The sequence below is a fragment of the Polypterus senegalus genome, chromosome 4 (assembly GCF_016835505.1).
Source record: "Polypterus senegalus isolate Bchr_013 chromosome 4, ASM1683550v1, whole genome shotgun sequence".
In the NCBI taxonomy this organism is placed as follows: Eukaryota; Metazoa; Chordata; class Cladistia; order Polypteriformes; family Polypteridae; genus Polypterus; species Polypterus senegalus.
Window position 1 is genome coordinate 144,540,401 of NC_053157.1, and position 25,026 is coordinate 144,565,426.

At 37.5% G+C, this 25,026-nt stretch overlaps 1 protein-coding gene across 1 annotated transcript in view; it reads left to right on the forward strand.

Annotated features, from left to right (window-relative positions):
- The window catches only part of LOC120527693 (magnesium transporter NIPA3-like), a 28,284-nt gene extending 20,387 nt beyond the window's left edge, over positions 1 to 7,897 (forward strand). The window contains exons 3-6 of the mRNA XM_039751398.1: positions 1,701 to 1,757; positions 2,075 to 2,165; positions 3,122 to 3,282; positions 6,209 to 7,897. Coding sequence (XP_039607332.1) covers positions 1,701 to 1,757; positions 2,075 to 2,165; positions 3,122 to 3,282; positions 6,209 to 6,777 — 878 coding nt within the window. The 3' untranslated portion in view covers positions 6,778 to 7,897. The remainder of the gene's footprint in view (positions 1 to 1,700; positions 1,758 to 2,074; positions 2,166 to 3,121; positions 3,283 to 6,208) is intronic.
- Positions 7,898 to 25,026: the final 17,129 nt, after the last annotated feature.

Here is a 25,026-nt window from a genome sequence, read left to right on the forward strand (position 1 = left end):
TTTATTTATTTATATTTACTTATTTATTTACTTATTGATTGATTGATCGGATGCATTATCTGTCCTGTGACTCTGTATCCTTGTTTTTTTGTTTCTACTGCTGTATACATGTAAATTTGGGATTAATAATGTTTAGCTAATCTTGAGCAATCTAATATTGCTTCCATTGTTTCATTGTCATATCATATTGCCAACAATCTCTAAACAAATGGCCACTTGAAGACAAACATTTGATCCCAATTAAAGTCAATCAGCTGCTTGTACTTCTAATGACTGTGTCATCAATGTGTTTCTGGCATCTTTTAGTGATAGTACAAGGGTCTATTTAGGTCACTATGATCTGACCTTGTCTGGTCATTGCATTTCAGTAATGACTAACCATTTCCATACCCTGTTATTCCCATCCCAAGGTTTATTTTTTTTTAATCGGGAGCACAGCACCTGGATGCAGGCATTTTGTTGTTACATTTTTGCTTGTGAGTTTTTTCTCATGCATTTTAGCATAACACAGCATAATTTTTCATATTTTACAAACAAACCTTTTCCAAGATTAATGGTTAAAACATAAAATTTAAGCAGTGGTGCAATTATTTAAACTATGAGTACAGTAATTAGTTCACGTTGTCATCTTTTCCCCCCTTTTTTTGGTCTGTTTAATTAAATGAAATAGGAATAGCCAGAATGTGCACATGTATTTAAGCAAACCTCTAAAACCACAACTTGTATACTAAACATAAAGAACATTTTAAATTTCTGAGCATAGCACAGTACAGTATCTCCAAACAACATTAAGCACTGCAGGGTGCTTTGTACATTTAATATATAATTTATACCAGGCACAGAAGTATTATTTAGCATTTGCCAAATCAGAATTATTCCACTTGAAAGGTCAGAGGATGATGTCAGCAATATTGTACCCTACACTCTCTAGTTTCATATGGAAACTTTATTTCATAAAACGATGGTTAGATTAACAAAAATAATGCTGCCTACTTCAGCAGTACTTATACTGTACACAAAATTCGCTTTAAGGATGATGTGTAGAGATTTGAGACTGATAACATGAGACCATTCTAAATGTCAAGAACAACCAACAAAGTAATGTACTGAAAACATTTTAACCATCACTTAGAAAAGTTACTGTGTCTTCTTTCTCATAAATGTTTATTAATGTAAGAGAACAATTGTAACATTTTAAATTTTATGTGAACCATTCTTTATTAGGTAGATTTCTGGTGCAGTGTTTGGCATTGCTACCTTTTAGGTCCTGGCTCATGGGTTCTAATCCCACCCTATTACTGTCTGTGTGGAACTTTCAGATTTCCCTCCTGATTCTCTGAGGCCTTTGTTCTGCATCCCAAATACATGCATCTGAGGCTAACTGACTATTCACAACCGGTTTAGTAAATTGAGAATTGCGGATCTGTGTATGAGATGTGCCTTGTGATCAACTGTCATTGCATCCAGGGGTGTTACCTGCCTTGTACCTTGAAACTGTTGGGATGAGCTCTGGCCCTTGTGATCCTGAACCGGGGTAAAGAGTTTCAATAATAAATGACAATTGCTTCCAGATTCATCCTAAACCTAAGAAAAATTGCTTTGACCAATTACCACTGACAAGGAATCTCATTAAGATGACAGTCATCATGTCATGTGACTCATAATACCATCCTGATTACTACTGTCTAACTCTTTTGCAGGCCAGGGAGGACACGCTTACCTGAAGGAATGGATATGGTGGGCTGGCCTAATTTCAAGTATGTTCAGAAGCTTGTATACTTTTTTACACCAAATTATGTACAAATAACCCACTCTGTATTTATGATGTTTTAATTCTGAAAAACACAAGATGTCCTACATTCTGATGGGCAATATAACCTTTTATAATTGAAGGGAAATATTTAGCCAAGGTGCAAGAGAAATTTTGTGTTGTATTTGATGTTGCTGGCAAAGCTAAGATATGGTGCCCCATGAAAATGAAGACGAAAGGGATGTTTTCAGGTGTTTGGTAATTTAATTGACAGCACTGAATTAAATCAATTGTTTTACCTAATTCTGTTGATTTTGTTTACAGTGGCAGCAGGGGAAGCAGCTAACTTTGCAGCCTATACATTTGCTCCAGCAACACTAGTGACTCCTTTGGGTGCTCTGAGTGTTCTAATCAGGTATGAAGAAATGTGAAGTCTTGGTGCTCAATTCTCCAATTGGACAGCAGAACATACCTTAAAATTACATAATGAAACAGGAGATACGAAATCCTACAAACAGAAAACATAATAAACTACAAAAAAGCCATAGCAGAAGAAAATGTTTGTTATAGCTAGGTCTTTTTTTGTCTGTGAAGAGCATTTTATTATTAAAATATCAATGAGATGTATCTCTTATAAAGTATGCTCTGTTTGTTTGATGAAGGTAAAAAAAATCATGTCTAATGGACTACGTTCATTTTTACACTCATATTTACTCTGTTGTAGGTTGAAAAGCAGTTTTATTCCAACCCACACACATTTAGCTTAATGGTAAATGCAGTTGCTATACAGCCTTCACATTCTAAGAGCAGTACCTTCAAAATGCATTCACTGAAACTTAGCAAAATATAAAATTATTTCTATAAGGTATTTTGTTTTGCACATACCTCCACATACAGTAAATGAAAAATATCAGTAAGAGGTGTCTCTAAACTAGCATGTAAAATGCTCTGGATGCTACTGTATGATAGCTAATATATGCATATTTTTGCAAGGGGCTGGTGCAAAGACAAACATGTAATATTTTCTAACATACAAAAATAGCTAACTTAAAAGGTAAATGCCCTAAATGGAGCAACGTTTTTGCACAGTGGACTACACTGCTTTCTCACAGCTAATGAGTCCTGGGTCCCTAACACATCAATACAATGTGTTTATAGATATAAGTTGGGAGAGTGAATGCTATAACTAAATTCTTTACATGAAGCACTTTTGTACAATTATTGCAAAATATTAGATGCATCAATAGATCAGTAGAGTTAAGCTTGAAGACTGATTTTACTAAAGAACAAGCACCGTATAAATTCATAAATATTTTTTTACTTTTGTATCAGCCTTTCTTGAAAACATACATATATTTTGATTTCTGATAGTGCAGTGCTGTCATCCTACTGTCTGAATGAGCATCTAAACATTCATGGAAAACTTGGCTGCATGCTTAGCATTCTAGGATCTACTATAATGGTGATACATGCCCCCCACGAAGAAGAAGTGAAAACACTGCATGAGATGGGAATAAAACTGAAGGACACAGGTGAGCGTGAGACAGCATATGTTATTTCAACAACCACGATATGCAGCATTTGTACTTTGTGTTGTGTATGTTTATTTTTTAAATAGATGTAATATGACAAGCCAGGATTAAACAATGTAAATTGTACTTTACATATTTATTTGAGCTATAATGAGAAAAAGTATGTCTTTTTTTAATCAACCACCAAAGTGCTGGGAATATTTGAATTAATTATGTTTAACAATGATATTTGGTTTCAGATATGACAGTGCTATTTTGAAGGTGTTGTTTGATGGCCATTGCTATCTTGTTTATAATTCTGTTACATTGGTGGACATATAACAGAATTTCTGTGTGACATTTAATGTCACTTGTGCTCAGTACTGAAACCTGCAGCATGCATATTGTAGCTAAGTCTATGATGAGTCCTTATAGTTAGGGAAAGGAATATTTACTCATGGTTATTATCTTTACTTCACTTTTTGACTTTTAATTCCTAATCAAGGGTTTGGTTTTTCTTGTCAGAAAATTTAAACCTTTTTGGCAGTGATGTACTGTAATTTTTAGATAATTCTTTTGGTTTTCCCTTTGACTCTTTATTCACTGGTTCTTGCTTCTTTTTTGCCCAGTTTTTGACTGTTCCTTTCATTTCCAACCTTAATTGCCTTGTTGGCAAATATCATGCTGATAGCATTTTACAATTTCTGCTATTAATATACAGTATAAAAATACTGGTAAGATGTCCTTTTCCAGGAAATGATGGCCCAAAATAAAATACAATAAAGGTTACATTTTTGTGTTTTTTATTTGAATAGCTTTAGAGATATGGACACAGAATGTTTCATGGTTTCTACCTCTCATGATGGGCTACTTATGGAGCAGCTAATGGTGCCTTTGATGCAGCACATTATTTGGGCCTCTGACTGGTTCTCCATGACCAGAACAAAAAAAAAAAAAACACCTGCATTATTTGACAATTTTGAAAAAAGAAAGAAAAATAATATTTCCACTCTTTCTAATGTTTTCATTGTTCATCTTACCTAGTACAATGCTGTCCTCAACAAAAGCAAATTATATATGGTGATGCTGATTTCTGAATAATAAGTTTGTATGCTTTAGCTCCGACTTGTGTGGACATTTTCTGACCGTTAGTTGAAATCAATAAGAAACAACCTAATTCCACATAAGACATGCTCTTCTGGAGTTTACATCTGATTGTTCTCAGTGTTTTTAGAACAAAAGTAATTCAATAACAATTAAACAGAAAGCATCAAACACAAACAAATTAATGTACCCTATACCCCCTTGCAAGATTAACTTGCAAAAACTCTTCTAGTGCTATTTGTAATGGAAATGGTGTTTTAATTATCACATTCTCTTTATTTACCTAATTTCACCTTATGAAATACCAAAAAATTCACACCAAAGACAGGATTGATGTCCAATTAAAGCCATGGATAAAAAGTGAGCTGCAGGTTATGAAATAAGAAAAGGAAGTGTGCTCGTGGAAAGTCATCAGAGGCATTTCTAAGAAGTTATAATATTGGAAAATGCATTAATAGGGTGTATAGTTTTTAGTTACTACTTAATATTCGAGTCCCTGACAGAAGACTTTGTAGATTTTGCAGCACAGTGATAGTTGGCACTGCTGCCTGATATGTTCAGAGTCCTAGGCTCAGAACTCAGCTAGGTTATTAAGGCCCTGTAGCCTTAAATTGGGCTAAGCAGATTCAGTAAATGAATAGATAAAAACTCAGCATCTTCTTAAATTTCATTTTGTACTGCAGGTAGGAAAAACAACAGATGGAAGATAAAGAAAAAAACAACCGTTGTTTTTATTTCTAACTTAATAAATATGCACCCAGCTTGTCCACTCACACAACTTGCATTAATAAGACCCCCACCAAAATAATGCTCTTTATCTGTAATAGTAACATTTTGTTCCCCTTCTCAACTCATAACTCTGTGCTTGTTCTCCCTAAATATGTTACTACTGTACCATATGGTTTTATGTGACAGGCAATGATCATTGATTAGGCAAGGATACCATAGTAATTTCAAAGATGCTGTAAAACTACAAAGATTAACCATTTTCTGAACCAATTAATGGGTTACAGAAGGCTAGATTGCATCCTAACAGGACAGGACATAAGATAGGAATGTCAGGATGCCAGTCCTTCACAAAGCATACTCACACAGGGCAGTTTAGAGTTGCCAGTTAACCTAACCTGCAAGTGTTCTGAATGTGCATAGAAGGGAGTTGCCTGCAAAGTAAACAGGGAAGACACTGAGAGAACATCCAATCTCCATAGCCTCAGTCCCTGGAGTGTTGAGTCAGCAGAGCTTACTATTATTCCACTTAAGTGAAAGGTTTTAGCTCAAACAAGTCTTAGTTTTACAGGGACAAAGCACACAATAAACTATAAGTGGTCAATGGCATGTAGTTTAACCTAGCAGCTAAAGATTTGCCTGTAAGTCACAAGGTTGCAGGCACTCAGTACTTGAATGTGATAAAGTCATTTAACCTGTCTAGTCTCAAATCATAAACCTACCTAAACAATCATATTATAGAACTATATACAATTATCTGTTTCTCTGTATTTTAAGCATTACCTAGGTTTAAGCTTCTGCTGAAATGAAGTAAGACGATATGAAAGCAAATGTTTAAGAACGCAGGTACTAGGAATTATTTTTAGTACTGAGCATTGATAACACCAAGAACTCAAAACGGAATTATGTTTCTTTGATTTCAAATTGTTTGAAAAAAAATAATAGTAGGATTCAACAGAAAGTCAGTCATTGGCTAACATTTAAAACTAATTGAGCCTATGTCTGGTTGAATTTACACTAAAAACAAACCACATCTGAACCATTGTACTGTATATAATATAAATCACATAGATAATGCATATATTGAATTAATAAAATGCATATTATTTTTTTTCAGGTTTTATAGTATTTGCTGTTTCTGTAATCACAATATCACTACTGCTCATCTTCATTGCTGCACCACGAAAAGGGCAAACCAATGTCCTTGTTTTTATCTCCATATGCTCTTTGATAGGAGCATTCTCTGTATCTTCAGTAAAGGGCCTGGGCCTTGTCATCAAAGATCTTCTGGAAAACAAGCCAGTTTACAAAGACCCACTGGCCTATATCCTTCTGCTTATTTTAATCATCTCTGTTAGTATCCAGATAAACTACCTCAACAAAGCATTAGACACATTTAACACCTCTATAGTGACCCCTTTGTATTATGTATTTTTTACTACTGTTGTGGTCACTTGCTCAGTCATTCTCTTCAAGGAATGGAACAACATGAAGGTGGATGACATTATTGGAAGTCTCAGTGGATTCTGCACTGTCATCATTGGAATTTTTCTTTTACATGCATTTAAAGACTTGAATTTAACTTGGGACCAGTTGCTCAATTTAACAAAGAAAAGTAGCTATCAGTCTGCAAAGAATGGATCCGATGACCAGAACACTCTTTTAGAGGACATTGAAAATCAGTAAAGAATAAAGGATGAAATTGAATCTTTAAAGAAAAAGTATTTTCATACTATTTATAGAAATGATGGAGAGACAAAACAATGTGTATAAACCAGCTGCATCATTTTATTAAATGACTAAACTATTTTTTAACATTTCCCTGGAATTTCAAGAGCATTTATAGCCTGGAAACATTACACCACATTTTAAAGTTATGCAGTGTGTTGAGGGAGTACTATTGTGTCTGCCAACATCCAGTTTCAGGTGTTTACTTGATAAACTGCCTATGTGCATTGAAAAATAACAAACAGCTACCTAGAAAAAGTTTAATTTTATTACATTCTGTGTTTCATTTTCTAAGATATTCTTGATTTCTGCTGTTGGTGGCTGCCTTTACTAGCTTTGAATATTACTTTTGGTACAGAAATGGCAAATTACAGTTATATTTAAGACTGAAAGAATGAACTCCAGGTTTTGGTGAACATTGGAAGAGCAATGTCCAGATAGAATTGTCTTTTTCAAAGTAAACCTGGTCAGAACAAACTCAAACCATCAATAGAAAGTATGCACAATTGGTTATGGAAAAGCATGGCCAATTTTTAAACATGGCCTATCACCAATAAAACATCACAGAAGACGTTACTTCTTGTGTACTTATGGCCATGCCTAAATCAATTACTTTGTCAGATCTTCCTCATTATAAAGAGAAGAAAATGGGGGTGAGTTAAATATTTACTTTTGAGAGAAATTTTTTAATTTCAGACTAAAAAAAAGTAAAAATTTAGAAAGGATGAGCTACACAAATATTTTGAATTTGAAATTTATACTGAAAGAAATACATGTTTAAAGGGTATCTACTATACTGTAATTGTTTAAAACAAAAAGTTTTTATAGTACTGTTCCTTGTTCCTGTGTGTATAACCAGACAGACTTCTTAACTTTTTCTAGTCTAAGTGCTAAGGTTTAGTACAAAGGGGAGCATACATCCCCTTGCATCTGTTTTTCAAAATGAATAAATAAGTTGCAAAGTAAAAACATTGCACAAGGTCAGTTTTACAGCACAATTGTAGTAAAAGGATGTCCTTAGCGTACTTAGTGCTTTACAATATGCAAGCTTTCGAGGCAACTCAGGCCCCTTCTTCAGGCAAGATGTAATACAGAAACTGAAGTTTCCTGTGTTTATATCCACACACTAGGACAAGAAACAACAATGTTGGATATAAACAACTTACATCTTGCCTGAAGAAGGGGCCTGAGTTGCCTCGAAAGCTTGCATATTGTAATCTTTTTAGTTAGCCAAAAAAAGGGGTCATTTTGCTTGGCTTTTCTCTACATTCATAATGGCTAACACGGTTCAACACCCTAGTTCTTAGTACTTGAAAAAGAAAATCACTAGTGCAAAACAATATTGTTTTTCTTTTTTTATTTTGTTTTGTCCTTTGCGGTAAAGGGTTTTGGTACCAGTTTGACTCATGATAGAGGAACAGCCTATAAACAGTCACATGAGAGGAGAAGGTTTGACAATGATAATCTGCATGCTAATAAGGACCAGCGCACAATGACAGCTGAATCAACCCTATAGATAAACTGAGTGCCATGAAAGTGTTGTGAAAGTGGCTGTCAGTCTAGGGGATGTTGCAGTCCTGGTAAGGCTGACTTAAAAAAAAACAACCTAATTTTAAATATTGTTTTTAAATTACTCCACATACCTTTTAGATTAGATTAGATTTAAATAAGCATAACTCAAATTGTTATTCAACTGCTGCACAAAACTAGTCCTAAATTAATGCAGTTATTGACTAGATCTGCAGATCTCAACCTTTGTGGTGTGCAAGCAGCTGCCCAATGATACATGAGTGAACACAATTAATAAATGAATAAAAAGTATCTTTTAAAATGACCATTGCTAACAAAAATTTGTAGCTTGAAGCATTTTTCTTGTATTTCTTTCTAAATGTTTTATTAAAATAATTAAGTCATGATGAATAAACACAAGTTAGATGGTGAACCGCTTGTTCTCACCATTAACTGGGAGCTAGTTAAGAAATCAAGAAGCAATATGAAAAACTAGGAAAGCAGATCTTTAAAAGTAAAGTAAAAGCATCAAAGTCTGAAAATACCATAAGCCTGTTAAGGTTCCTGAAATTATTAGTAGAATTAAGTTGCCAGACACTATAGGGACTGAAAAAAAATATTGTTGACCCATTAGTATAGAGCTTTGTAGGAGACAGATGTAAGGCGTTCTTGGGAAGGTCATGAATGAGTGCATAAGTAATTGTAAAAACTTTAAAATATGACTACTTAATAAGTAATTATTGTTAACCATTATTTATCCAAACAAGTATGTTAGTGTCCAGACACAGGAAAACCTCTGTATCAAATCTCAACTTGCTGAAACTGGCTGTTGTGTTATGCTACAAGCCTCTCTTCTGCTGAAGTAAAGAATTCTAAACTACTGGTTGTGTCTCGGTATACTTCAATAACTACATAAATGGGCTAAAAACACCTACACCTCACTTCAAGGGACCCCAACATTTGTTAGACAGGAGGATGGTAGAAACCCAAAATCTGAAAAGAACCTAAGCGAGAGGAGTATATTAAATTGCTACCATAGTTTGGGGTAGTCATTTTGTGTTTTGATTCTGCTATCAAAAGAAGCATGGTGAAGGGATCACCACCAGGATCCAGTTAAAAGAACATATAATGTTCATCTACTGTTTACTTGTTGAACCTATACATTTGGATACTGCAGTAAGGCCAGTCAAACTTATGGCAGTGAGCACTCTGCTGCTTTAAGCCACCTTGCCAGGTAAGTATGAAAATGCTATGTTTAGTCAGGTGTAAAACAGCTGACAAGTGCATTGCAGATTTAAGTGTCTGGCTAGGGATGAACATTAAAAGCTACTTGGAGGCACTGTGTTAAGTACTGAGTTCAAAGACACTCATAGGGGTACACCGACATCCTGCAACGGTGTGAATAAGGGGCACAAGCATCACTATGCTGAAGAAATGCACTAATAATGCTGTATTGCATTGTGACTACTGAGCAGTTACCCACAGTAAATTGCTAAGTGCATTCAGCATGGTGACTCACAAATACGCTTTGATCTGCTGTGTTTGACTTGCTGGGACACTCAGGCAATACTAGCCACTCTGCTCTGTGGCAACCTGAAGTACTGCATTGTAAACCTTTGTAAAACAGCAGTTCATCAAGAGTGTTGTGTGTTACAATTAAAATACTAACATAAATATACATGATTCACTGTGATGTCAATGAAAAAAACCCTGGACATCAGCACAGTTGATTGCCAGAATGTGCAATAGTATGCATGTGTACTGGACAGCACAAAATATTGAGACTGTGTTGGTTTCTTAGTTAAAAACTATAATATACCAGAATGAATAGAACAAAAGATAAGGATTTTAGATGTCTATATGCAATTACAAACAGACACCCTTTAAAAGCTTGCAAAGATTATAAAAATATTGGTTTAATAAGTCTGCAGCACTAATCATAGAAAACGATTCTGAAGCAGTGCAGTTACCCTTTGATGGGAGGGAGAAAAAGGATCAAAAAGAAACACTTATGTTCATTGTGACAGAATAAAACACAAACAATGTTGAAACGCTCTCCACAGTGATATATGTAGAGCCATATGTACACAGTGAGGGCCGAGGCTTGCTGCTGCTACAAATAAAGAAAACTCTGCTACCAGAAAAGAGAATAAGCACCTTGAGCACGGGAAAGGCCCTATATAATTAAAATGTATTATTATTAGTTTTTGTTTAATTTTTTGCACTTTGAGCTGCATTATTTATATGAAAATGTACTATATAAATAAATGTTGTTGTAGGTGAACTGCATTATTGTAATAAAGAAAAAGCTGGCATGGAATTTGTGACAACAGTTTGGCCTTCTAAAGAGGTAGTTCAGAAACATTTTTGAGGGGATATTTCTCACAAATAGCAGAACACACTGCGATACACTGTTAAGTGTGACTTACTGTACACAGACAACCAATACACATTTTGGACAGTTCATGATTGCAAACCCACAGGGGGCAGAAGAAGCTTTGAAGCAGCAACTGCTGAAGCAGTTAAACATCAGGAATTAGTAAGACAAATGTGGGATATGGTCATTTATCAGTATCAGCATTTACATTCACACAAAGCGTCTCTCACAGTTACAGCTGCTGTAGTGGCACAGAAAGTGTCTGTGGTTGAAAGGCAAGGTCACATCAGGTTGGAGAGCATGCATTGGTACTGCACGTTGCTGCACCCACCACAAGGTCCAGCCCCACCCTCCGGAAATGACCCTCTATCTCCCGCAGCCAGGTGTTACTTGGACGTCCCCTTGGCATGGTCCAGCCACTCAGTTCCTCAACAATGAGGATCCCGCAAGCTGAATCACCCTTGGGGAATCGTGCCACATGGCCATAGTGCTATAACTGATACTGCCTCACAATGCAGGTAATGTGCCTCATTTGGTACTCCATGAGCAACTGCTCATTCGACACAAACTCAAACCAGCAGTACCCAAGGATTCTCCGAAGAGACATAGTACCGAAGGAGTCCAGTCTTCATCTCAGGTCACTGGACATCGTTCATGTCTCGCAACCATATAGCAAGACAGGAAGCACCAGGACTCTAAAGACTTGGACCTTCGTCCCTTTGCAAAGATATCGGGAACGCCACACACCCCTTTCCAGCGACCTCTTGACCCCCCCATGCTCTCCCAATCCTTCTAATGATTTCATAGGAAGAGTCACCAGAGACATGAATGTCACTGCCGAGGTAAGTAAACCTCTCAACGACACTCTCTCCACAGACAGACACACTGTTGATGTCTGTGCCCAAGATGTCATTAAAGGCCTGGATCTTGGTTTTTATAGAGGACACTCGCAAGCCCGGACACTCAGACTCCTCGTTCAGTCTATTGAGAGCCCTAATCAGAGCCTCCTTTGACTCCACGAAGATCACAGCATCATCAGCAAAGTCAAGATCAGTGAATCTTTCTTCACCAACAGATGCCCCACAGCCACTGGACCCCACGACACTGCCCAACACCCAGTCCATGCAAGCATTGAACAGAGAAGGAGGAAGAACACACCCCTAACGAACCCCAGAATCATTTGGGAAAAAAAACAGAGGTTCTGCCTCCACTCTGCACAGCACTCACAGTACCAGTGTATATGCCGGCCATGATATCCAGCAACCTCGAGGGGATCCCGCGAACACTCAGGATGTCCCACAGGGCAGCTTGATCAACTGAGTCGAACGCTTTACGAAAATCAACAAAGGCTGCAAAGAAACTCTGCCAGTATTTGCGTTTGCTCTATGAGAATCCTCAGTGCCAGGATGCGGCCGATGGTAGACCTCTTAAGTGTAAAACCAGACTGCTCCGGTCACTGGTAGATGAGTGTTAACAGATCCTATTGAGGACGACCCTAGCATGGACCTTACCCGACACTGAGAGCAGTATTATGCCCCTGTAGTTGCCGCAATCGAAACGATCACCCTTCTGTTCCCAGATAGGGATGACAAGCCCCGTTTTCCAGTCAGTTGGGATGACGCCAGTCTCCCAAAAGGAAGCAAAGATTGCTTGAAATGCCAGGAGGACAGCCTTACCACCAGCCTGGAGAAGTTAACCCCAGATACCACAGATCCCTGCAGCCTTCCCCTCTCTCAGCTGGTTCACAACCTATGCAATCTCAGTGAGATTGTGTGGTTCACAGCTAAATGGAGGATCAGCCTCAAGAACTGTGAACCCAGTGATATCCAACGTCCTAGCCTGAAGATCAGCTTTGAACAGCTGCTCAAAGTAGTCAGCCCAGCGGGTCACAACTGCAGTGTCATCCATAAGGACCGTTCCATCAACCGCCCTGACTGCGACTCTCCAAGGAAAAGATCTGCATGTGCATAATGCTTCAGTTCCTCTGTAAGCAGGACGTGGGTTGCTAGACCACAGATGGTATGTCACTTGCTCACAGATTCCTTTAACAAATGCCTCTTTATCTGCCCTCAGAGCCCTTGCAGCCTTCCTGTTCAGTTCCCGGTACAGACCAGAGTTGCCATCAAGCCGTGCACTAAGACTTCCCTTTATGATATCCAGGGTACCCTGCAAGATGAAACACCTCCTTCTGGGAACACCGGTAACACCAACACAACCCTCAGTAACCTTCATGGTCTTATCACAGAAGGTCTCCCACATCAGATTAGGATCGGCAGTCGCACCCAAATCCGCATGTTCCTCACACAAACTGCTTGCAAACTCATTAGAAACAGCCTGATATTGGAGTCTGGCCAAGTACAGCCTCATTTTCCTAGTAGTTGGTAACCTACTGGACCTAAGCTGCATCTTCAGAGTAGCAACAACAAGTTTGTTGCCAAAATTCACAAACTGGGCACTTCTGTAGATCATGCAGTTTTGCAAGAGCCTCCAGTGTCTGCCCACAAGGATGTGATCGATCTGCTTCACCGCACCACCAGTATTGGAGTACAAAGGCCAACTATGTAGTTCAGGGAACTGGAACCAGGATCCAGCGATTCGCAGCCCCTGAACCTTTCCTCAGAGCCAGCCCTGTCAGTGCCAGTGGTTGCATTGAAGTCACCCAGTTAAACCAGAGTTGACCAGAGGAGTGTCACCTTGTGGGCACTCATCAACCACAGAGTGAAGTTGTGAATAAAGTATCTCCCTCACCGAGACATCGCTCACCACGGTTGGAGCATACACTGAGACAACAGACAAGGCACCCATGGAGTGCCATAATCCGAGTCTCATAATACATTAATTGAAAAGAGTGTCATCAGACATCATCAGAAGAAGCCAATCTGCTACAGCAACAGCTGCACCTTGAGTATGACAGCCATCAAAGCGACCAGACCAATAAAAGGTGTATCCACCCACAGAGATCTGGCCAGTCCCAAGTCTGCACACCTCAGAGAGTGCTGCCACTGAAATGCAGAGTTTATGCAGCTCTTCCTATTGCAGAGGAGGATGATCATCATGCTGGAGAGACAAGATGTTCCACGTGCTTACCCGGATGGGCCGTCTCAAATTGGGACCCAAGTGCTGCCATGAAGCAGGCGATGCCTTAGCACCACACCAGTTCCGATCCCCAACAGGCCTGACCCCATTGGCTCTACAACGGTTTCGACTCTTCTGGGAATGGGGCTCCAGAGGGCTTTCCCCCCATCCCCTTCATGATGCAAGCAGCCTTCCTATGGGTGGCTACAGCAAAGCTACTCCTGCAGAGAGTAAAAAGGACTCCTTTCTGTCGTCTCATAGCTATGTGAAGTTTTTTTTATGGTGGCTGGAGTGCCAATCCTGCAGCCAACTCCCATGATTTCCCTGCAAGTTGTAGGACTGATGGCAGGGCCAGATGTAATTTAGCATCATACCCAGCAGGGTAAAGGCAAGAGGAATTAAAAAAGTGAAGAAGAAAACTTAAGAAATGCAAGCTGCAATATAAATCAGGCCGGCATTGGTTTCAGAATAAACCATAAGCCAACCCGAAATTGTATGCTCATTGCTTAGACAGGTTCTGGTTTCAGAAAAACATAAGTTAGGTCATCCAAGTCTAAGGAGATCTTAGATCACAAAAAATCTGCCCATGCAGGGAATGAGCAGAGACACAGAAACATTTTCCAACAATATATCCACTTTCAAGAAATAAATACTGGAAATCCAATGAAAGTTTGAATCAAAGATGGTTTGCAGCTCAGGTGGGACATATAAAGTTTGACAACACTGGTTCCCTACCAAAGGTTAATGGCTTGTTTGGTCACAGTGGACAAATTTACTATAAGACCTGTAGCATATTCATGCAGATGCTGCTGTGGAATCAGTGGCTAAAAATCTTTTAATTATGGAGTATCCCTCTGTAAATTAATTCAGACCAGGGAACATTTTATTTGTACAATTATCAAAGTGTACCAGATGTTACATATTAAGCAGACATTCCAAATTCACAACCATCCTCAAAGCAGTGGATTTTTGGAAAGGGAAAAAATATCAAATCAAAGACCCAGTCTCAAAATGTATTTTAGAGACTGGCAAGAAATGGACAAAGGTGCTTCCTCGTGTCCTTCTGCATATAAGGAGAATCTGGGCTAAGCCCTTATAAAATAATGATTGTTATAAGTCTTGCAGTTTCCTATAATGTCTATTATAAGATGTCCTGATGAGTGAAAAGCAACGTGGCGTGCTGTGATTAAAATAGCTTGTGCAAACAGACAAAAATATGCTCATATGCTGAGGTAAGGAAAAATGAATGAGTAAGTAAAGGAGATCAACCATGGGAATAAATGATAAGAGCTGTTCCTGGAAAAAAAAGATTTAGTCTCACAGGGACAGATCCTTACCTATCATTTAATGACTGTTGGAATGGCATAAGTCATTCAAATGAGCAGTACAGTAAAGTGGGAGCATGAAGTGAACTATATCCAAGTTTGCATTTACATTAAAAATCCAAGTTCTGATTTTTCTACAGATTCAAATAAAGAATGAGAAAAGCCTGCGACTTACATATCCATCCTCATTGCATAATTATTAAATGAATTCTATGCATTACAATATTTGATGTTACCAAAAGGAGTTATAGTTCTATGGTGAAGGAAAACAAATATTGCATTGCAATCAAATGAGGTCAATGGTGCATGGAATGTAGTGGAAGAGGAGACCTTGGCTTTCCTGAAATATTCAGTTTTTTACATTATACCTATCCACCATCAGGTAAGTGAAATATTTTCTTATGTCTTTGTATTTAAAAAAATGACACCCAGTCTCAGTCTCATGATCAAAGTTGCCAATCAAAAAAATCATAAATGTATAACAATTATAAGGAAGGTGAATCTACTATAACAACAATATGATAAGAATATACACCAATGATTTTGAAACTAAACACAAGTTGGTGAGAATATTTGGAGCAGACCACTTGCTACATTTGCTATATCACACCCCCATGATTCCCTTTGAGACATGGTTGGAGGCTATGCAAGAGAATTGTTCCAAGTCGAGTGATTATTTATGATTAAGTACACAAATTAAAATATTAATTACAGACTTTAAAACAAGAATTGCAAGCAAATATCATTTAAAAGAGAAAAAGGGCAAAGGGGACTGATGGTCAGATTTTTTGGAAGTAAGAACTCTATCATGATTTCCTACAATGTACCTATGCATGATATTTACACCATACAGGTATTCAAAATTACTGGCAATGGGGTTCTTTTAAGCTTAAATGACAATGAAAAGGTTTTAGACCCATTACAAAAATGATCTGTTGCATATTGGGAAGTTACCAAAAAATTCAAATGGTATGACTGAAATTGCTAGATTTTTGAAGAAAGATGAGCTTGTGAGATTCTTGCTCTAATCTAGTCAAATCAACTCAAATCTTGTCAAAAAATAACAATTAGGTTTCATACTGCACCATAACATTTCTTTCAAGAGTTACCAAGGGCCACAGCAAAATACTGAGAAGAGAGAGAATAGAGGAAGTTTACTAACTGTGCAGAATTATTGCAAATTTTATATTTTTGTACAAATGAGTAACAAACAGGAATCCAATATGCACAGCTAATCAGTGGTTCTAGTTAGGATATGCTGTACTGAGGCAGTAAGTCTTCAGTCTGGATTTAAAAGCTGAGATTGACGAGTACCTCTTATAAAAGCAGGCAGATCATTCTACAGCTGTGGGACCCTGTAACTAAGGGTTGACCTCCCAATCTTTGAAGACTTTATTAGGTCAAAATCATAAGACCTTAATTTGCACTCTGGCTTGTAAGTAATGATATGGTCAGATAAGTAAGAAAGGCCTTGGCCATTAAGGCTTTAAATATACAGTAAGGAGGATGATTTTGAAATCAGCCCTAGGTTTTACTGGAAGCCAGAACAGGAGTGATGTGGTTGCACATTCTAGTTCTTGTAATTATTCTTGCTGCAGCATTTTGAATCAATGGAAAGCTGAAAATACACCCTGTGAATAATGTATTGCTGTAGTCAATCCTACTAAAAATAAATGCATGAATAATTATTTAGTATCCATCATTTTTAACATTTTTTCAACTTTTTTAAGAATGATCAATGGTGTCAAATGCCAACAACATAATTACTGTTGACTTTATATCATCAGAGGTTATTGGAATGTCATTTACAACACAGGTTAGTGCCATTTCTGTACTGTGAATGGTGTGGAAACCAGACTGGAATTTCTCAAAACACTTATGATTTGTAAGGTGAATAGAATAAAATTAAATAGAATTATAAGGTTGGAACTGTGTGGCCAAAACTTTTTCATGTATTTTGGAAAGAAGCTGAATTTGAATTTGGTCTATAATTGTTTGGCATATTTGGGTCTATCTGTGATTTTTTAAATAATAGTCTGATAATTCACACTTTGTACCTCATAAACGGAGCCATTCAGTAATGAACTACTGATAATAGTTAAGAACGGGTACTACCAGAAAAGCCATTGAGCTCTTCTATAGTTTTGCTGGCACTGGGTCTAAGGGGTAGTTAGTAAATTTCATTTTAGAAATTAAAGTTATGACCTCTTTTACTGTTATCAAATTAAAATTAATAAAGTGGTGTATGTAATGGCGAGACAGGGATTACCAAAGTAATATTTTTATTTTGTGAGGTAACAGTGGAATCTGTAATGTTCTGTTGTTAAAGAAGAAGTCCATAAAGTCTGCACTGCTAGTGTCTATAGGTATTTTGCATTATATTTTAGAATTACTATTTTTTAAATTAGCAACAGTTGTAAACAGTACACAAATTTTTATTTCAGTTTTCATCTGTTATTTTAGAATAGTAGTTAGAATTTCTGGAGAAATATTTTGGAAAAAATATAATAAATATGAAAATAAATAAAATGAGTCACAGAATATGTGATTGTTTTTGTGCTTATTTAGTTAATATTCTCCCAAATGCAACATGAAATATGGCTTGAATTTAAAACTGTCACTTGCATTTGTCAGAGTTGAGAGGTTGGGTTCCAGTGAGTACTGTTTATTGATTGAAAAAGAACTTTTTATATATTGTTTAACATTGCCTGTCCATGCAGTATTGAAGATTTTGATTTTTCAGTCAATAGTCAGTCTACAGGGTCACATTTCACTTTTCCACAAACAAAATATTAAACTTTTACATATTCCATATTTCCCAGTAGCTAATGTTGCCTTCATTTCGTGATGGCATTAGGGCGTTTTTATATTGAAGTGCCTGGCAAAATATGGAAGTGGCCTTCATATTGGAGAACAGAATGAAATGAATGCCTTTAAACTCCACCCCACTGACACAGTAAGAAGCCAGCCTTATGTAAAATTTGCTCACTTCAGTATCAGAGAGAGAAGAGAGAAAAAAGTCGTTACAGAAAATAGCAATGCATCATTATTGTATTATATAGTTTTTGCCCATCTTCATTTTTAAAATTCTGTGACACACCTCAACCTGAACAATACTGCTAATGCCCTCATTTTTGAAGGTATCTGGCCCCATGCAGCAGCACCAGGCACAAGTCAGGAACGACTCTGGAGAGGGTGCCAGTCCTTTGTCTTGGTAGTGTTCAGAGTGCTATAAACATAACGTAAAGCATGACATCACCTGCACTTCCAATTATACAATCCTGTCAGATATAGAATAGAATTCTTTATTATCATTATGCATACACATAACAATTTTTTTTTGCTAGGACTTGGCTTCAAGGCAGAATACTTAAAATACACAATACACTATAAATAATAACATAAACATAATAAATATAAAAGGCAGCAGCAATAAAATATCAAGTCCAGACTTTTCCTGAGGTAGTACGCCTGCAGAGACCAGTGATCTGTGTGTGTGGGTCTGCATGGGGAGGAATTCGAGTGTGTGTGTTTGATTACGAGGGAAAGTGCATGTGCATGTCTTCAGGGGGGGCAGGTTAAGGGTAGATGTAGATGTATGTATGTGTATCAGCAGGGGCAGATGGACTTCACAGCTCTAGGGAAAAAGCTATCTTTCAGTCTGCTGGTGCATATTCTTATGTTTCTGTACCGCTTTCCAGAAGGCAGTGGTACAAACAGTCCATTTCCCAGATGGGTGAGATCCGCAGCTATACATTTGACCCTCTTCTGCACCCTTCCAGCATATACAGAGTCCAGGTCTAGGCGAGGACTTCCCACGATCCCCTGTGCTGTTCTCACCACCTGTGCCATTTCCTTCCTGTCCTGTGCAACTGCCGTACCACACTGTCATACTGTGACAGAGAATACTTTCTATAGCGGATCTGTAGAAGTTTGTGAGCAGCTGAGAGAAGAATCCAGCACGTCTCATCTTCCTGAGGAAGAAGAGTCTTTGTTGTGCCTTCTTTACCAGGTGAGATGTGTTCAAAGACCAGGTCAGATCCGATGTGATGTGATGTGGATACCCAAGAACTTGATATTGTCCACACGCATTACAGCCTCCTCATGCATAAATACAGGAGCATGTTCTGTTCTTCAAGACCTCCTATAGTCCACAATGCCCTCTTTGATCTTGCTGGTGTTCAAGATGAGGTTGTTGGCTGAGCACCATAGTGCTAGTTGTTGTGTCTCTTCTCTGTAGTGAGTCTCATCATTGTCTGATATGAGACCCACCACGGTCGTATCATCCGCAAACTTCACAACCATATTTGTGGCATGGATGGCAGAGCAATCGTGCGTAAATAACGTGAAGAGTGCAAGGCTGAGCACGCAACCCTGTGGAGTTCCTGTGTTCAGAATCAGTGTGGCTGATGTACGATCTTTAATTCTAACCACCTGAGGCCTGTTGGTGAGAAAGTCCCTGATCCAGAGACACAATGATGTGGATAGACCCAGATTATGAAGCTTTGTACCAGCTTGTCTGGGATTACAGTGTTAAACCCTGAACTAAAATTGATGAATAGCATCCTAACATAAGTGTTAGGGCACTGCAGATGAGTCAGGGCTGTGTGAAGTACTTTTGAGACGGCATCCTCTGTCGATCTGTTCCTCGTGTAGGCGAACTGATGATTGTCAGTATATACCCAGACATTAGACAAGAAATGAACTGAGCTCTACTTCAGACTTTCACAAATGGGAAGTTGGAACAAACACAGGTAGCAACAAACAGGAAGCCATTCCGGAACTGTAAACAACTCATTTATAATAAGGAAACTTAGGATATGTAGATTGACAAGGGTTTAGATTGCTGTGGGAAACCAAAGGAACAAGAATTCTGGTAGAATATTGAAACTTTCTACAGAAAGCCCTTCATCTCAGGCAAGCTGGGGCTCAGTCACACAAGCTATTGCAAGTTTGATACATTCCTATCCTGAATTTAAATCTTTCTCAAAAGGATTAAGCCCATTGCTTGAGGTTACAAAGAGCTGGGAAACAGCCTAGGCAGCCACAGTGACAGAGCTTTGTACCCAGCAGTAGAATTACACAATCCAGTAAAGGTGTGGCATTATGTTAACAGTTAATGATTACAACAAATGATCTGTCAATGACCTTGGCTACCAATTTATCGTAAACACTGCACCCTGAGCTACTCTGCAGCTGCTATTGTCATACCAAAATCCACCTTTTTCACATACAAAAAAGAGTAATTCCCAGTTGCAAGCTCATATTTCTGAAATTTGTACAGCCTTTTGTTGTGGCACGCCATGCTGCTTTCCAAATAGAGATGCTGCAAATGTCCCTGACAAAAGGATGGCCAGCTATAAAGTAGTGAGTCATCGTACAGCTTATTGATTGCAGGCCAGGAGCTCCAAGGAGAGAGCAGGCAGAATTTTTGCAATCCAGTTTCCTGGCAACCGGTAGATACTGTATTTCTTCCAGTGCCGACAAATACTTTAGAAATACAGGTCTTGTAGGAAATATGGAAGAGTGTGAGGATCTGAAAATATAAGAACATAAAAAATATGCCAAACAAGAGGACACCATTCAGTCTATGAAGTTTGTTTGATTATCTAATAGGTAAGTGGTCCCAATATCTCCATGAACGTGTCTTGAAAAAAAAAACATGATTAGACACAAGTAAAAACATGTATTGCAAAACAACTGTTAAAGTTCACAATTATTATATTATATTAGTTCATAAAATGACATAGTACTTTATACATTATGTAGATATACAGTATATATTTGGCATGACATGAAATAGTGAACTCCCAATTTGTGGCATCATTAAAAAATAACTACATAACATAAAAGAACATAGAACTTAAAAGAACTTAATGCAACTCAGGGTCACAAAGGCTGGAGGATATTTTGGCAGCACTGGGCACATGGGAGGAAATGGTCTTAAACAGGATGCCAGTTTATCACAGGGCTCCTTCACACCAGGCAAATCTGGAACTACCAACTAATCTAAATTGTAGGCCATTGGAGATATGAGAGGAAAATCTACATACACAAGGGAAGAATGTGCAAACTCCACAATGACAATATCTGGACAAAGTGTTTTAGCCCACTGTACTCCTTTAAACAATGAGTAGCTAATCCAAAAACCACCTCTTTATAAAACAGGCAGCAGTATGAAAGAGGTAGTTCTTCAACTAATGGATTTAAAGTGTACAATTCTTGAAACATTTTACACCTACAGACAATTTATTATTCTAACCAAGTTATTTAAACTTTTTAAAGACCATTTTATTCATGACATAACAAATTAAAGAATTTACTGGATGCATAATGCACACATTAAACTGGCCTAGGATAATTCAGTGCATATGTAATTGTGTCCTCTGCTGAACTGGGATCCCATCCAGGTGTGTCTCTAATGTTAAAGGTAAACTCCTAGTCAATCAACAGAAACAGGAGATTTAAAAAAAAAAATTATGTCTTCCATCTAACAATGGGGAAAGCTGTGGTCACAACAGTGGCATTTTTAGAATTACAATCCTGAAGGGACAACAAAGACCTAGATCAAACATGCTACCAAACAGAACCTAGCCATCCTGAGAAGACATGAATGAGGTGAGTGTGTGTGTTTGTGACACAGAGAGAGAGAGAGAGAAAGAGATTATCTAGCACTTAAAAGGGCAGTACATAGGAGAGCTGCTTCTCTGCTTTAATCCATTGGCCTATGCATACAGGACTCTTCAGTCTTGGGATTAATTAGTGTGAGGTGGAGATAGTGACATGAATGCAGTGGAAATGGCAGAGAAGAGATCATTGGAGCTGCATTGAATATCAGAGTGGCACCAGCAAGTGTTGAAGTGTAGCCAAAACAAATTAACACACCCTCTAGTAAATCTTGTATGAGGGTGCAATGTATTAGGCTACCAGCACCAGCAAAGATAAAATGTCAGACAAATAAAATCATAAAAGTCACACAAAATGAAGATTTATCTATGTATTGTCATACTGCACAACCACCAAATGACAGTATTAAACAATATTTCAATGTTAAAAACTCAACACTAGAAAATGAGAATTCATAAAATTTCCAATTTTTGTTCGGGGGAAAGTGCTAAATTGTACAGTATATAGGTAATTGATTTGATTCACGTTGATAATGATGACAAATGCCTCAAAAGAGCAAAATATAAAAGATCACATACATTTTAAATTATGTCACAAAGAAAAATAATATAAACCAATGGGTCACTTATAAAGGCTGCAGCATTCAAGCCCCACAACAGAACTGAAAGGTTAAAGTTGTATATGCACATGAACAAGCCACCGCATGCCGAGAACACTGCAGAGCTGAAAGCCCTGTCCCAGCAACCTGGAAACAGTCTAGCAGCGCCAGATAACAACAAAATTCACATAGACAACAAAGAGATATTTTTCCAGATAAAAAGTTGCACTGATCATATCATGGAAAATTGGAAAACATTGAGTATGATGACCAAGTTGTTACAAATATTTTAATAATACAATTACCTATGTGCTTTTACAATTTGTATAAGTTTTGCACAATGCCATCTGATTAGGGGATGGAAGGTTAGTGCTCCACTTGTCTTTAATGTAGAGGTACCACTGATCAACAGATGGAATTTAACAGGGTAATGTATACTCTTTACACCTTATCACTTCCTTATTCATTACAAGCCTGAGGGTTAAGGTCATGATCAGTCGAGATATCACCTGAGATGCCTTTTCTGATAGACATTTCTGTACTTTTTAACTACATTATGAGTACTACGTGAGTATGTTTAAATTTACAGCATTCAGTAGAAACATTAGAAACATTTTCAACTTAGCATGAAAAATGCAATTTCATAAATCATTACACCAACATGCTGCTTTAGAATGAAACACAACATCAACTTTACTGACAGTAAAGTTTACTGCTGTAACTATTATACAGCATATACTGTGCACAAATATACCTACACATGCACATTTACATGCAAAAATGACCATTCACAAAAACAGTATGCTCTTAAGAGTGCTAAAGGCAAATAAAACTCAAAAGTCTGTGAATTTATGCTCATTAAACATTCTGTGAAATACAGTATTATACTCAAAATTAGTTCAAATAAAGTGTTGTAGGCTGAGGTGTTTGGTTTATTGTGGCCTATAAGCTAAAACAAGAATTTATGAAAGAGTCGGTGCAACACAAGCAAAAGAGACACTTATCACATTTATTGTCAGATGGATGCTGTATATTTAATCATAGTTTCCTGTTTTAAAGGTTCTCTCTGTCTGAAATCCTTGTTGATGAAGATGGCTATCTGTGTCTCTCTCTCATAATAGTTTTGAATTCCTGCCAAACAATAGGTAACAGCATTAACTAAAAGCTGGGACTGGATGCTGTGTCCTACTACTGTATACAGTATATAAATTGTTAACTACAGCATTCATCCATTTAATTTGCAGTGCTTTCAAAGTACTGCATGTAAGAGGAAGTAGCAACTCTGACAATGGTCAGTAATGGAAAGAATGAAAAAACAGAGATAAATAATAACAACACAAAAGTAATTACTGTAAAGCAAAATTAACCACAGTCTCAGAAAGTATACTGAAGGCAAGTACAATCCATCTCTGTACTTATAATGACATTGAAGTGGCTAGAGTTATAAAAGGGCATGAAGAGCAGAACTTGACGTCAAACTTTACTATCTTCAGAATGAGAATTGAAGGAAATGTTTAAAAACGTGGCTCAAAAATCTACTCCATGGCTCTCAATGTGAACCTTATTAAAATAACATGTGCCTCTGTTTTAATTCCCCTGAAACAAATTACCATATTTGGTACAAAATGGGGTAGTTCCATTTGATGGTCTGTTTAGCACTCTCAGCAATGTAATCATGTGAAAAGTCAAACACAATATGGAGTCACACAAATCGATCAATCAAGTAAGAGAAATTAACTAGCCTATCAAGTTTTCCCAGAAACTTATATTCTGTCTCTCTGACAAAGTGTTGTGCACAGCAGCAAAGATTCTCAATACAATGAGAACTGCTAAAATAAACATAGCCCCCACGCATCAAGTGTCCTTTTGGTAGGAAAGAGTATGGCTTTCATAGGCCAGCAGATTTCAATCTAATGACACAAAATTCTATATGTTATCTTGAAAAGAGATATTTAAAAAGTTAAGACCAGCAGTATAACTGATTAAGTAACTAGTTCTGCCACACTACTGCTTACAATGTCTGTCCATCCAAGCATCCATCCATCCATTTTCAATCTTGCTCAGGTTTGCAGTGTTGCAATGTTAGTGTAGAGCATTTTCTATGCAATGTTACTTGAAACGACTGCTTTGATTAATCATCTCAATCCTTGGTTGACAGCAGGTACAATCAGTCTCCTAATCAAAGGAGAATGTGTCTTTCTTATTGGATTTATCTTTGCTGATGAAATGTCTCTATTTACTATGTTCTCTTTGCTTTTGTTTTTCACAAATATCGGTCATATGCCGGAATGAGTTTTAATCCTGTGATGTTGTTGTCACCTCATAGTGGTGTCAACAGCTATTTACCAAAATGGCCAAGTCATAAATCAGTCTACACTTTCTTTGCCTGTGGTTCAGACATGGCTACAGCCTACTTTTTAACAAATAACCTAAGCACACTCACTGTAGTAAAATATAATTTCACTTATTGTATAAGAACAATAGAAGACAGATGTTTAGTATGCATGTATATCTGTGTGTGTACAGGAGGAACTTTGAATAATGATAAGAGGCCTTTTGCTTCTACTCTGAAGTCTTGTCAAGCAAATCAGAATTGCTATGAATACTGGTAATGTTGGAAAATGAAACAGGAATTTATCTTTTTTTTATGTTAAACTTCTGCTTACCTAAGTAGGAATCTCAGAGAACCAACCTTG